General features: G+C 40.2%; 1 protein-coding gene across 2 annotated transcripts in view; it reads left to right on the top strand.

Moving 5' to 3' along the window:
• The window catches only part of LOC122555247 (capZ-interacting protein), a 101,095-nt gene that overhangs the window by 83,039 nt on the left and 5,241 nt on the right, over positions 1–12,815 (top strand). For both annotated transcript variants that reach the window (XM_087992719.1, XM_043701033.2), the window contains 5 exons: positions 563–670; positions 4,233–4,328; positions 4,539–4,616; positions 5,384–5,584; positions 10,248–10,781. In XM_087992719.1, the coding sequence (XP_087848845.1) occupies positions 590–670; positions 4,233–4,328; positions 4,539–4,616; positions 5,384–5,584; positions 10,248–10,781 (990 nt within the window). In that variant the 5' untranslated portion in view covers positions 563–589. The remainder of the gene's footprint in view (positions 1–562; positions 671–4,232; positions 4,329–4,538; positions 4,617–5,383; positions 5,585–10,247; positions 10,782–12,815) is intronic.

The raw sequence follows: 12,815 nt of genomic DNA, 5'->3' as shown, positions 1-12,815 counted from the left end.
CCAGATATCTCTAGCACTTCTTTCTTATTTCAGATCTCCAGCATGTGTAGTACTTTGCTTTTATAATATGGTTAATGTTTCCTCAGATTTTTTTCAAATCACTTGGATTGTAGTGGTCTAAAAGAGAGGCCCACAACAACTGAATGTGCGTGACCAGAGGGGCACAATGAATGTCACTGATGCTGGTAGCACCTATATCTTGAGACCAAATTTTATTTTAAAATTTTATGATAATTAAATCCAATAGCCTAAACCTAAATTTAGGTATGAACCAGGTCATTGAATGAATGCTTTATACTTCGCAATGTAAGGGACCTTAAGTGATGTATATTTGACAGACTAACGCTGAAGAATGGATTGAAATGATGTAGAGAAACTGCTGTTAAGGAACATTATTGGGCGCGACGTATCGCACTTATTTGACATTATGTAAAGAACACAATAACCAAGGTGCTGTATGCTTTTAACTGCATGTGATTATATACTGCCTTCTAATTTGACTAGAAGTTGTCATCAGTAAGTGAGGTCACTCAATTTTATTTCTGCCTGTCTTTCATTTTAGGAGAGTTCAGGAGATGCAGTGCCAACCATGGAAGAAAAGCCTATGTCAGTGGCTGCATTAGCATCAAAATTTAAACAAGGAACGAACAATACCTTAGAAAATAATGAGGTAAGCATTTAGATTATTTTATGAAATTAATGTTTGCTGCAAATTACTTTATTGCAAGTATATTGAACATTCAGCAATAATAATAATGGCTCCATCATTAATAACAAAATTATAGCAAAAAAAGTTTGAAATTCCTTATTCTATTTTCACAAATGGATTAACAACGTTCACATTTTACACACACGTACTTCATTTGACCTTATTAATATATAATAGTATATGACATTTCACTCTTCTTAGGAAATGTATATCTTTTAAAAATAAGATAAATAATTAGTCAGTTCTAAATCACACATCCGTACAGGTCATTTATAATTCCATTGCAGTTCAAGTGGTTTTTAACATTTTGGTATTTTAGCAGCTGAGAACTTTTGCGATTTCTCTCTCCTTTTACAATATTCTCTCTCTCTTGGATTTTCCCTTATTGCACTTCCCTTTCATCCCTTGCAATACTAGATTCACCATGTATAGCAATATTCTATTTTTTCCCCCCCATTACCTGTTGTTGCATCGGCCTCTCTGATCTCTCTTATTTGTGTCAATCAATCTTTGTTACCTTTCTTCTAATTTGGTTTATTATTTGAAGAAGGTCAACAGAGCAAGAGAATATGCAATAAATGGTAGGATACTGAGAAGCAGAGGAACAGTGCATCTGCACAGACCTCTGAATGTGACTGAACAGGTAGCTATGATGCACTTAAAGTTTGGATACTTGTCTTTGATTAATTGAGACATTGTGTATAAGAGCTGGAAGTTATGCTAGAACTGTATAAAACGCTAATTAGGCAAAAATTCACAACATTCAAAAAGTACTTGGATAAGCATGTATACTGCTGTAATCTTTAACGCTACAGACCAACAGCTGGAATATGGGAATAGGCTGAATGGTCATTTATCAGCTGGTGCAGCGATGACTGGCTGAGTGGCCTCTGTCTGGACTGTAAGTTTGTCTGGAATTTTCTTTTAATTCTTTATGGCCCAACTTTCATTGCTCAGCGCGGCGTTAAGGGTCATTGTAAGTCATGTGGGTCTGCAGTCACATGTAGTGACATGTAGTCACATGTTCAGAATTGGCTTGAAGATAGGAGACCACCCAAGGTTGTGGTGGAGAGGTGTTTTTCGGACTTGAGGCCTGTGACCAGTGGTGTGCCACAAGGATCAATACTGGGTCCACTGCATTTCGTTGCATATATAAGTGATTTGGTTGTGAATATAAAAGGTATGGGTTAGTAAGTTTGCAGATTATGCCAAAATAGGTGATGTAGTGCACAGTGAAGAGGATTATCTCTGAGTACAATGGGACTTGATCAGATGAGCCAATGAGTTGAGGAGTGGCAGATGGCGTTTAATTTAAATAAATGTGAGGTGTTGAATTTTGGTAAGGCAAACCAGAGCAGAACTTATGTGCTTAAATGTAAGGTCTTGAGGAGTGTTTCTGAACAAAGAGACTTTGAAGTGCAGGTACATAGTTCTTTGAAAGAGGAGTTACAGGTAGGCAGGGTGGTGCAAAAGGCATATAGCACGCTTGCTTTATTGGTCATAATATTGAGTATAGGCGTTGAGGTGTCATGTTCTGGCTCTACAGGATATTGGTGAGGTCACTTCTGGAATACTACATACAATTCTGGTCACACTGCTATAGGAAGGATGTTGTTAAACCTGAGAAGGTACAGAAAAGATTTTAGAGGGTAATGCTGGGACTGAAGGGTTTGAGCTACAGAGAGGCACAATAAGCTGGGACTTTTTTTTTCTTTGGAGCATTGGAGACACAGGGATGAACCTTTTTAGAAGTTTTATAAAATCATAAGGGCATGAACAGATCTTTTTCCTAGGGTGTGGAAGTCCCATTCAAGAGAGCGTAGGTTTAAGGTAAGAGGTGAAAAATTTAAAAAGGGCCTGAAGGATAACTGTTTCACGCAGAGGTGATGTGTGTCTAGAAAGAGCTTCCAGAGGAAGTGGTGAAGATGGGTACAATTACAATTAAAAGACATCTAGATGGGTATGTGAAAAGGAAGAGTTTAGAGTGATATGGGCCAAATGCTAACAAATGCGACTAGGTCAGATTGGAAGGCCTGGTTGGCATGGATGAGTTGGACCAAAGTATTTGTTTCTGTGCTATGCCTGAAGTTAAACAGAGTGAAAATGAGGTTGAGATAAATTAGAACACAATTGTAAGGTGGAGGTAAGCTTGGATGTTAAAATCCTGAGATTGTATGAAGAAGGAAGGTTGGGGGAAGTAAACAGGGTGACTGCTTTGTTTTGATGGTATGGATTGTAACAAGGCAGTAATATTTAAAGAGGACCTGAGTTGTGCTGGAGAAGCATCCGGAGATGTGAGAGCAGTATGCAAATCTTGCATTGGCTTCGCATTTAAACAGTATTCAGAGATGTGGAAGTGTTTTTATTATGAAAGTAGGAATCAAGTATCTTGGAATTAAATTGTTAGCAGAGGCATCAAGTCACTGGAGAAAGTCAATTCCATGCTGGAAGATAGACATGGGGTAATGCCACCAATTCTAAAGTGATGTGTTATTGATTATGTTTGTGAATGATGAAGAAGCTATACTGAAGAACAGTGTTACCAGACTCAAACTTTAACTGTATCTTGCTCCACAGATGCTGCCAGACCTGCTGAGCTTCTCCAGCACTTTGTTTTTGCTGTATTTTGGAAGAACTGAAAGGAGTTTAATACTTCATTATACAGCACATAGCATCACTTACTACATGTGAAGTTGTGTCGAGAGGATGTTTTTTTTTCACCTAAAGGCAAGCCAATGCTGCCTGAAGCATTGCAAGAAAGACAAGTTCAGTTAATTTCCTGTTTCTAAATATTCAAAGTTCTGCATCTCTCTCATTAGTGTCACTCGATTATGGCATTCTCTGTTGACTCAGCGGGTTATAGGTTCAAGTCCTACTTAAGGACTCAATTGTGTCACTCGAGGTAAGTGAATGCAATGCTGAGGAAGTGCTGAAGAAGTACCATTCTTTAGATGATTGTTAAACTGAGGCTTGTCTGGGTGAATGGTAAATATTCCATGGCACTATCTGACAAGTGCAGGAAGTTCCCTGTGTTGTCTCAATTAACAACTCCCTTTTAAACCAACGCCACTAAAAATAAGTGAACAATTTATCTCCTTGTTCTTTTGAGAACTTGTTGTGAAGAAAATGGCTATTCTATTTGTTCACACAATGTTTAATCTACCTGTATCTTTATTAGAACTGTGGTTTTTTTTAGATTTTGATATCACTGGCAAGGCAATACAATGTGTTATCTATCCTTAATAATTTTTTCGCATCAGGTAGTGTAGACTGGATTCTTTATATTAGTGAACCAGCTGGGCTTTTCCAAAAATCTGGCTGAGTTTTAGTAATTTCCTGGGTGTACAGCTCAAATTACCGAACAACTCTGATCCATTTATGACTTCCAATGGGAATGTTTGGCCTGCGTTTGTGGTTGTGCATCATGATTGCCATGATTAAACTTTCTAGAGTTATTGACAGTGATGCACTTTAGGACATTCTGAAACTTATTTCAATGCAGCTATGTTCCTTTTTCCCTTAGAAACCGCTCAAGAGACCAGTTCGGAAAAAGCCTCCTAGCTCACTGCCTTTGTGTGGGATGAAGAATGACAGTGAAACAGACCGTAATGCAGATGAGGTAAAATAATCATTTGAAAGCATCTACTTGCCTTTTAAAATAATCCTATAGTGCCAATTCTGTAGGTAATATGAAACCTCAAACCTCCTGAATGAAAGCTAAAATTCTAATGAACTGTGATCACTTAAAGCATATTTAAAATTAACGTTGTAATTTGAGTCTCATTTCATTTTTCATATTACATGCTTCTCAACATGCTACTTCTTTCAGAAGTCATCAGTTAATGACTCCAACCGTCCACCAAAGTTGAAATTGAAGACTTCCTCCCCGCTCATTGAAAAACTCCAGGTGTGTTTCTGAGAATATTTGCCACTTCCTGTAACTGTGGCTTATTATGTGCAGAGTAATGGGTGTGTGGAACAGACTGTTAAGCATTGAGATAGTAAAGCAGAAGAACAACACAAAATGCAGGTAACAAAGGATCCATCAGTGTCCGAAGTAAAAAGGTGGGCTATCATTTCACATAATACACCCTGTTGATGGAGAAGCGATTTTGGAAGACGACTGAACGTTTTCACAGGGAGAAGACTTTCAGAAAATTGTCTTCTCCTGAAGAGGATAAAGCAGTTTAAATAACGTTAAGAGTCGCAATGTTGAACTTTTCCACAGCCTAATATATAATTTATAATTTATAGTTTATAATTTTTCAAAAAACACCATAATTATTAACTTATTCTTTATCTCAGCCTTTGGTTATGTTTTACAAAGTAATATTTAATTTGATAAAGCTTGAATTTTACAAATATTCAGAACTGCCAAAGTACATGTTTTTTATATAAACTCTGCATCTCAGACTGAAAGCTGCACACCTAGTTTTCGGAGCAATCTGATTGCAGCTTGACATTTTCCAGTAGAAAACTCTACTCAACTTCTGATCATAACACTGAGTTTTGAACTATGTCTTTATTATTCTCTTAAGATCAGAAACTAGAGACTGTGGAGGAACAGTGTGTTTTGGGTTCATGAACTGAAATTCTAAAAGCTATTAGACAGATACAAAATCTAATTAATGCCAATAGAATATAACCTTTTTATGTCTTCTGTTTCTCATATAGGCCAACTTGTGTCTCTCCCCGATTGCTCTCTTGCCTGGCGCTGGTCCAAAGAGTCCATTAAAATCTTCCTTCTCACCTTTTACTAGTCCTGCTTCCACACCTGATAGTCCTGGAACACGCTCCCAATCTAGTGAATCTGATGGAGGACCAGTTTCATTTGACCAACCTGCAGAAAGGGAACCTTTGCACAGTCTGCACAAGGTAAAAATGCAGTAACAGTTTTGAGTGGTTTTAATAAAATTTAAAATTGGTGAATGTGGAATAAAAAAAAAGCTATAAATAGGAGCTTACAATAAAAAACTGTTCTGTGGTGGCTAGAATATTATAACCCACATTACATAGCCTGGTACAAGCTGCTGATTTCAAGAATTTGAAGCAGAGCTGCAAAGATACAAAAATGTCAAATAAAAATAGGTAATGCCAGAAATACAGGGCAAGATTATCAGTACCCAAAAAAAAGAGATCTTAGTTATAATTGGGACTATAGGGTAGATTTTCCATACGATTGCATTTGCAAACTTAGCAGAGCACAGTGAAGAGGAAGGAAAGGACTGAGACAAAAACTTGTTATTTTCTGTGATAACTTTGGAATGCCTGGGGCTTCTTGATGGCTCTGACTTGAACTCGAACATGCTGGGGGAGTTAGGATCTGGAGGTACATGTACATTGGCTTTTACTGAGCCATGCACAAGTGCAAAATAAAATTTAATAACAACTGGTGATGTTAGTCTCCAGCAGATGGAAATGCAGTCTACATAAATGATTTGGAAGAAAATGTAGCTGGTCTAATTAGTAAGTTTTCAGAAAACACCAAGATTGTGGATGATGAGGAGATTGTCATAGGATACAGTAGGATATAGATCAGTTGAAAGCCTGGGCAGAAAAATGGCATATGGAGCTTAATCCAGCCAAATGTGAGGTGATGCATTCTGGACGGTCAAGTATAGATGGAAGTTATATAGTGAATGGCAGAACTATTTGTATTGATTTGCAGGGGGTCTGGGTGTGCAGGTCCACAGATCACTGGAACTGGCAGTGCAGGTTGATAAGGTAATAAAAATGGCCTATGGCATGCTTGCCTTCATTGGAAGGGACATTGAGTATAAGGACAGACAAGTTGTGCTGCAGCGTTATAGTCCTTTAGTTAGGACACACTTGGAATATTGCATACAGTTCTGGTCACCACACGATTAGAAAGATGTGGATGCTTTGGAGAGGGTACAGAAAAGTTTGACCAGGATGTTGCTAGGTATGGGGGATCTTGGCTTTGAAGAGAGGTTGGATAGACTGGGTTTGGTTTCAGTGGAACACAAGAGGTTGAGAGGTGACCTAATAGAAGTTTATAAGATTGTGAATGGCATGGATAGAGTGGAAAGTATGAGGCTTTTTCCAAGGGTGTAGGGGTCAATTACTAGGGGACACAGGTTCAAGGTGTGAGGGGGAGAAAGTTCAAAAGAGATATGCAAGGTACGTTTTTCCACACAAACGGTGGTGAAACTTAATCGAGTTTTTTTGAAGAAGTAACAAAGAGGATTCGATGAGGGCAGAGCAGTCGATGTGACCTATATAGACTTCAGTCAGGCGTTCGATAAGATTCTCCATGGAAGACCGGTTAGCAACGTTAGATATCATGGAATACAGGTAGAACTAACCATTTGGATACAGAACTGGCTCAAAGTCAGAAGACGGGTGGTGGTGGAGGGTTGTTTTTCAGAGTAGAGGCCTGTGACCAGTGGAGTGCCACAAGGATTGGCGCTGGGTCCACTACTTTTCATCATTTATGTAAATGATTTGGATGTGAGCATAAGAGGTATAGTTAGTAAATTTGCAGATGACATCAAAGTTGGAAGTGTAGTCGACAGCAAAGACGGTTACCTCAGATTACAACGAGATCTTGATCAGGTGGCCCAATGGGCTAAGAAGTGGTAGATGGAGTTTAATTCCGATAAATGCGAGGTGCTGCATTTTGGGAAAGTAAATCTTAGCAGGACTTATGTACTTTATGGTAAGGTCCTAGGGAGTGTTGCTGAACAAAGAGACCTTGGAGTGTAGCTTCATAGCTGCTTGAAAGTAAAGTCACAGGTAGATAAGATAGTGAAGGTGGCGTTTGGTATAATTTTCCTTTATTGGTCAGAGTATGAAGTACAGGAATTGAGGTCATGTTGTGGCTGTACGGACATTGATTAGGCCACTGTTGGAATATGGTGTGCAGTTCTGGTCTCCTTCCTGTCAGAAAGATGTTGTGAAACTTGAAAGAGTTCAGAAAAGATTTACAAGGATGTTTCCAGGGTTGAAGGATTTGAGCTCTAAGGAGAGGCTGAGGCTGTTTTCCCTGGAGCATCGGAGGCTGAGGGGTGACCTTGCAGAGCTTTACAAAATCATGAGGGGCATCGATAGGATAAATAGACAAAGTCTTTTCCTTGAGGTGGGGGAATCCAGAACTAGAGGGCATAGGTTTAGGGTGAGAGAGGAAAGATATAAGAGACATGAGGGGAAACGTTTTTTCATGCAGAGGGTGGTACATGTATGGAATAACCTGCCAGAGGAAGTGGTGGAGGCTAGTACAATTGCAACATTGAAAAGGCATTTGGATGGGTATATGAATAGGAAGGGTTTGGAGGGATATGGGCCGAGTGCTGGCAGGTGGGACTAGATTGGGTTGGGATATCAGGTCGGCATGGACAGGTTGGATCAAAGGGTCTGTTTCTGTGCTGTACATCTCTGACTCTGAGTGCCTAGAAGGTGCTGCCAGAGGAGGTAATGGCAGCTGACACAATAGCAGCATTCAAGAAGCACCCGGACAAATACATGAATAGGAGAGGAATAGAGGGATATGGATCCTGTCAGTGAAAGTAGTTTTAATATAGAACGGCAAAATGTGTCAATATAAGCTTGGAGGGCCAAAGGGCCTGTTCCTGGGCTGTATTGTTCTTTGGAGTGATAAAGTTACACTTCATTTTGAACAATTTGATTAGATTGGAAAAATAACAGAATTGAATATGGTAGACATAAAGAAACAATTTCTTTTGATAGACAAATCTGGAGTAAGGGAATAGTCTCTGACCTAGTTTCCCCACCTCCTGTTCCCCAATCCTGCACAGCCAACTTCTTTCTTTCCCAACATCGATAAACCGGACCATCCTGGTAGACCCATACGTTTCAGCTGATTTCAGCCCCATTGATCTCCTGTCTTCCTATCTTTGGCACTTCTTCTTTCCTCTCCTCATTCAATTTCTTCCCACTAACATTCTTGACTCTTCTGATATTTTGTCAGTCCCATAATTTCCAGTCCCTGGCCCCAGCTGCCTCATCCACCTTCATCATGGATGTAAAGTTCCTCTCCACATTCAGTGTCCTGACGGCTTTCTGCTCCTTCCTTGAAGGGAGGTCTGAACTGTCACCATCCACCACCCTCCTTCATCTGGTTGAACTCGTTCTCCAAGTAAGAAGTGAGCCAATGGATCTCTGCATATACCCGTAATTTACGAAAGTCCAACTTGCAAATGTTCATACTTAAAACATGATCTCCTGCATTGGCCTTAAAATCCAAAGCACAGCAGTTCAGGCAGCATCCAAGAAGCTTTGAAATCGACGTTTCGGGCAAAAGCCCTTCTTTATTCCTGATGAAGGGCTTTTGCCTGAAATGTCGATTTCGAAGCTCCTTGGATGCTGCCTGAACTGCTGTGCTCTTCCAGCACCACTAATCCAGAATCTGGTTTCCAGCATCTGCGGTCATTGTTTTTACCTCTTAAAATCCAAAGACCCAACGTACAAATATTTCAGGTCTCGATCTGTTTTAACCTGGTTTCAAATACTTGCAAATGGCTGCATACCATTGTCCTGCATTGTGTTCCATCTTGCAAGCAGACTCCAGAATGGGAACCCATTTGCAACCCAGGGACTGCCTACAGTCTACAGTATTAACTGCTTGCAATGCCACTTCCTCTGTGTTGACAAGACCAAATGCAGATTGGGTGACTGTCTTTCAGAAAACCTCTGCTCGGTCTTATAAACATGACCCCAGCCTTTCACTTGCTTGCCATTTCAATAGATTATCTTTACCTCATGCTCACGTTTGTGTCCAAGGCCTGCTGTAGTTTTCCATCAAATCTCAACACAAACTTAAAGACAAACAGCATTTTGTTTTCTGCTTGGGCTCATTACAGCTTTCAGGATTGCACATGGAGTTCAGCAACTTCAGAGTGTGAACACTATCCTCCAGTATAGATACACTCTGTTCCCTCACCATTCTGAGCCCCTTCCCATGTCTTGTTTGCATGGCTTCACTCTTAGCAAAGCCAATCTATTCTCTACTATTCCCACTTACCATTACTATCTAATTCATTTCTATATCTCACCTCAATTAACATCTGCGTTCTGTCTTTTTTTCTCGGCACCTTCACGATCTGTTCTAATTACTCCTCCTCCTTAGTCATCACAAAAAAACTAATTTTCCAGTATTCTTCAGTTCTGAGGAGGAGTCATATTGGATTTAACATTAACTCTGTTTCTCTCCACATGATGCTACCAAACCTGCTGAGGTTCTCCATCAATTTGTTGTGTTTTATTTCTGAACAAAGGAGTACAATTTTAAGATTAGAAGCTGCTTATTTTGGACTCAAATTAGGAAGACTTTCTAATTTAAAGATAATCTGTGTCACACTCCCTGAAATGAGCCTGGGTGCTGGGTCAATTCACATTTTCAGAATTGAGGTTAGTGTATTCTCTCCCAGTCCTGTGATATCATTATTTTGCAAAATAATAGATATGGACAGGCAATCACCAACAGGCACTGACACCTGTTTGTGAATGATGATTGATTTCTTGATCCCAAATTTGTGTTTTGTTTGGTTTGACCTGTTAGAACCGGGTACGTGTGTCATTGAAACGACGGCCACCCAGCAGGAGATTTCGACGATCAGCTGCTGAAGATGCAGTAAACTCTGACTCTGCAGAAACAGACACATCTCCTAAAAATGCAGAACCAGAGCAGAATGGAACACCAGATGAGGAAAGCAATGATGTTTTTACTGATGATGGAGTTCAAACCGATGATGCAACCTCTAAGAATTCCCCTTCGCCTAAAGAAGACTCTCTCCCCTCACCAAAAGAATCTTCTCCTGAACAAGCATCCGAGAAAGAGCTCGATCACCTCTCATCTTCTCAAAGCCAAGAATCTGAATTGTCTTCTGATCTAAGCCAATGTGAGCACATGGAAGACAATGCTAGCACTACAAAAGAAACTGAGGAGTCTTCAAACAAGGACAATGAGGCTTCTGCCAGCAGTGATCACAACATAGCAGGAAGTGAGACTGCAGATTCTGAGAGCTCTAAAGAAGAACCCAAAATTGAAGAAGTGAAAGCAATTGATATTCAGCAGCAGAATTCTAAAGCAGAGGTAGGTGAAAGAGGTTTTATTAGAGCAAATAAATCTGTATGGATTCTAGCAGTAACAACAATCAATTTCTTTACAATCTTGAGGCTATTCTCCTGGGAGATACTGAAATGATGTACCAAGCTCAGGTCTTCAGTACTAGTTTGACCATATGTCCTGCTGCTGTGCCTTCAACCTTTAAGACAGTTTCTAATTTTTATGCACTTGGGCCATTTCATTTTGCGTCACATTGGCATTGCAGTGATAGCACATTGAGTGGGGGAGCAGAGTTGTATCAGGTAATTAAAATGTGCTTTTAGGATGTGTTGTGTAATGCTTCCTATTAATGAATCAAAAGATGACTAGTCCATAATGCCTTGTGACACAGCCTCAAACTAATGATTTAAATTCCTCTGTGCTAGTTTCTGTTACTAGCTGCGCAAGTGATGCTGGATACTTTTGAGAATCGGGACTTATTGTCACCATGGAGACTGGTGTTCTGAATTGCCCAAAATAAGAAAGGACTTGCATTTGAATCATACTTAATAATTTCCTTAGGATATCTCAAAGTCTTTTAAAACAATGTATTACTTTGGACTGCAGTCGTGTAGGAAATAAACAGGGAATGGAACAAACATCTATTGTTGGTAAACCCCAAACTACTGGTTGGATTATAAGGAGAATTCCCTGATTTTCATTAAATAGTTATGTGGGCTATGTTAAATTTAGAGTCAAAAAGTGTGGTACTGGAAAAACGTAGCCAATCAGGCAGCATCTGAGGAGCAGAAGAATTGACGTTTCGAGCATAAGCTCTTCCTGATCTTCAACCCCAGGGCATCAATGTGGTCTTCACCAGTTTCCTCATTTTCCCCTTCCCCCATCTCACCCCAGCTCCAAACTTGCAGCTCAGCACTGTGCCCATGACTTGTCCTACCTGCCTATCTTCCTTTCCACCTATCCACTCCACCCTCCTCTCTGACCTCTATGCTACTATCTCCCCACCCCCATCCTCCTCTCGTTTATCTCTCCACCCTGCAGACACCCTGCCTTTATTCGTGATGAAGGGCTTTTGTCCGAAACGTCAATTTTCCTGCTCCTCTGATGCTGCCTGAACTGCTGTGCCTTTCCAGCACCACGCTAATCTAGAATCTGGTTTCCAGCATCTGCAGTCCTTGTTTTTACCTGGGTGTCTTTATCCAACAAGTCACTGAGGGTAAGCACTCAAGTGCACCAGATGGTGAAGAAGATTAATTGTATATTGACCTTCATAGCAAGAAGATTCGAGGAGGATGCAGGAAGACTTGCTACAATTTAAGGATGTGGAGATTTTGGAAAGGGTGTATAAGAGGTTTACCAGGATGTTGCCTGAATTGCAGTATATTATCTATAAGGAGAGATTGGACAAACTTGGATTGTTTTTCCTAGAGGTGAGAGGCTGAGAGGTGACCTGATAGAAATATATGAAATTAAAAGGTATGGATAAGATGAACAGTTGGAGTTTTTTTTCCCGGGGTGCAGATGTAAACACTAGGGGGTATAGGTTTAAGGTGAGAGAGAGAGAAACGATTGAGATGCATGAGGAAGGGTTTTTATATAGAGGTTGGTAGATGCCTGGAATGTGCTGCCATGGTAGATGCAGATACATTGGTAACATTTTAAGAAGTATTTAGACAGACACATGAAAAGATGGTCTGTATCCTTGTACTCCCTGTCAGGCAGACCTGATTTAATTTAGAAAGGCGTCATGGTTGGTACAGACATAATAGGCCAAAGGACCTGTTCCTATACTGTACTATTCTATGTTGTAATTGTATGGAGCCCAGGTGAATCCACACCAAGAATATTGTGTTCAGTTTTGGTTGTCTTATTGGGGAAGGAAGGATATGAAGATTGGTGGAGTTGTGGATAGTGAGGAGGGCTGTTGTCAGCTGCAAAGGGACTTAGATATGATGCAGAGCTGGGCTGAGGAGTGGCAGATGGAGTTCAACCCTGTCAAGTGTGAGGTTGTCCATTTTGGAAAGACAAATAAGAATGTGGAATACAGGGTTAACGGTAGGG

The sequence above is a fragment of the Chiloscyllium plagiosum genome, unplaced genomic scaffold (assembly GCF_037043375.1).
Source record: "Chiloscyllium plagiosum isolate Xiang-an unplaced genomic scaffold, Cpla_swu_hap1 HiC_scaffold_12, whole genome shotgun sequence".
Classification (NCBI taxonomy): Eukaryota; Metazoa; Chordata; class Chondrichthyes; order Orectolobiformes; family Hemiscylliidae; genus Chiloscyllium; species Chiloscyllium plagiosum.
The sequence above is the reverse complement of the archived record's forward strand: the minus strand, read 5'-3'. Positions and strand labels throughout refer to the sequence as shown.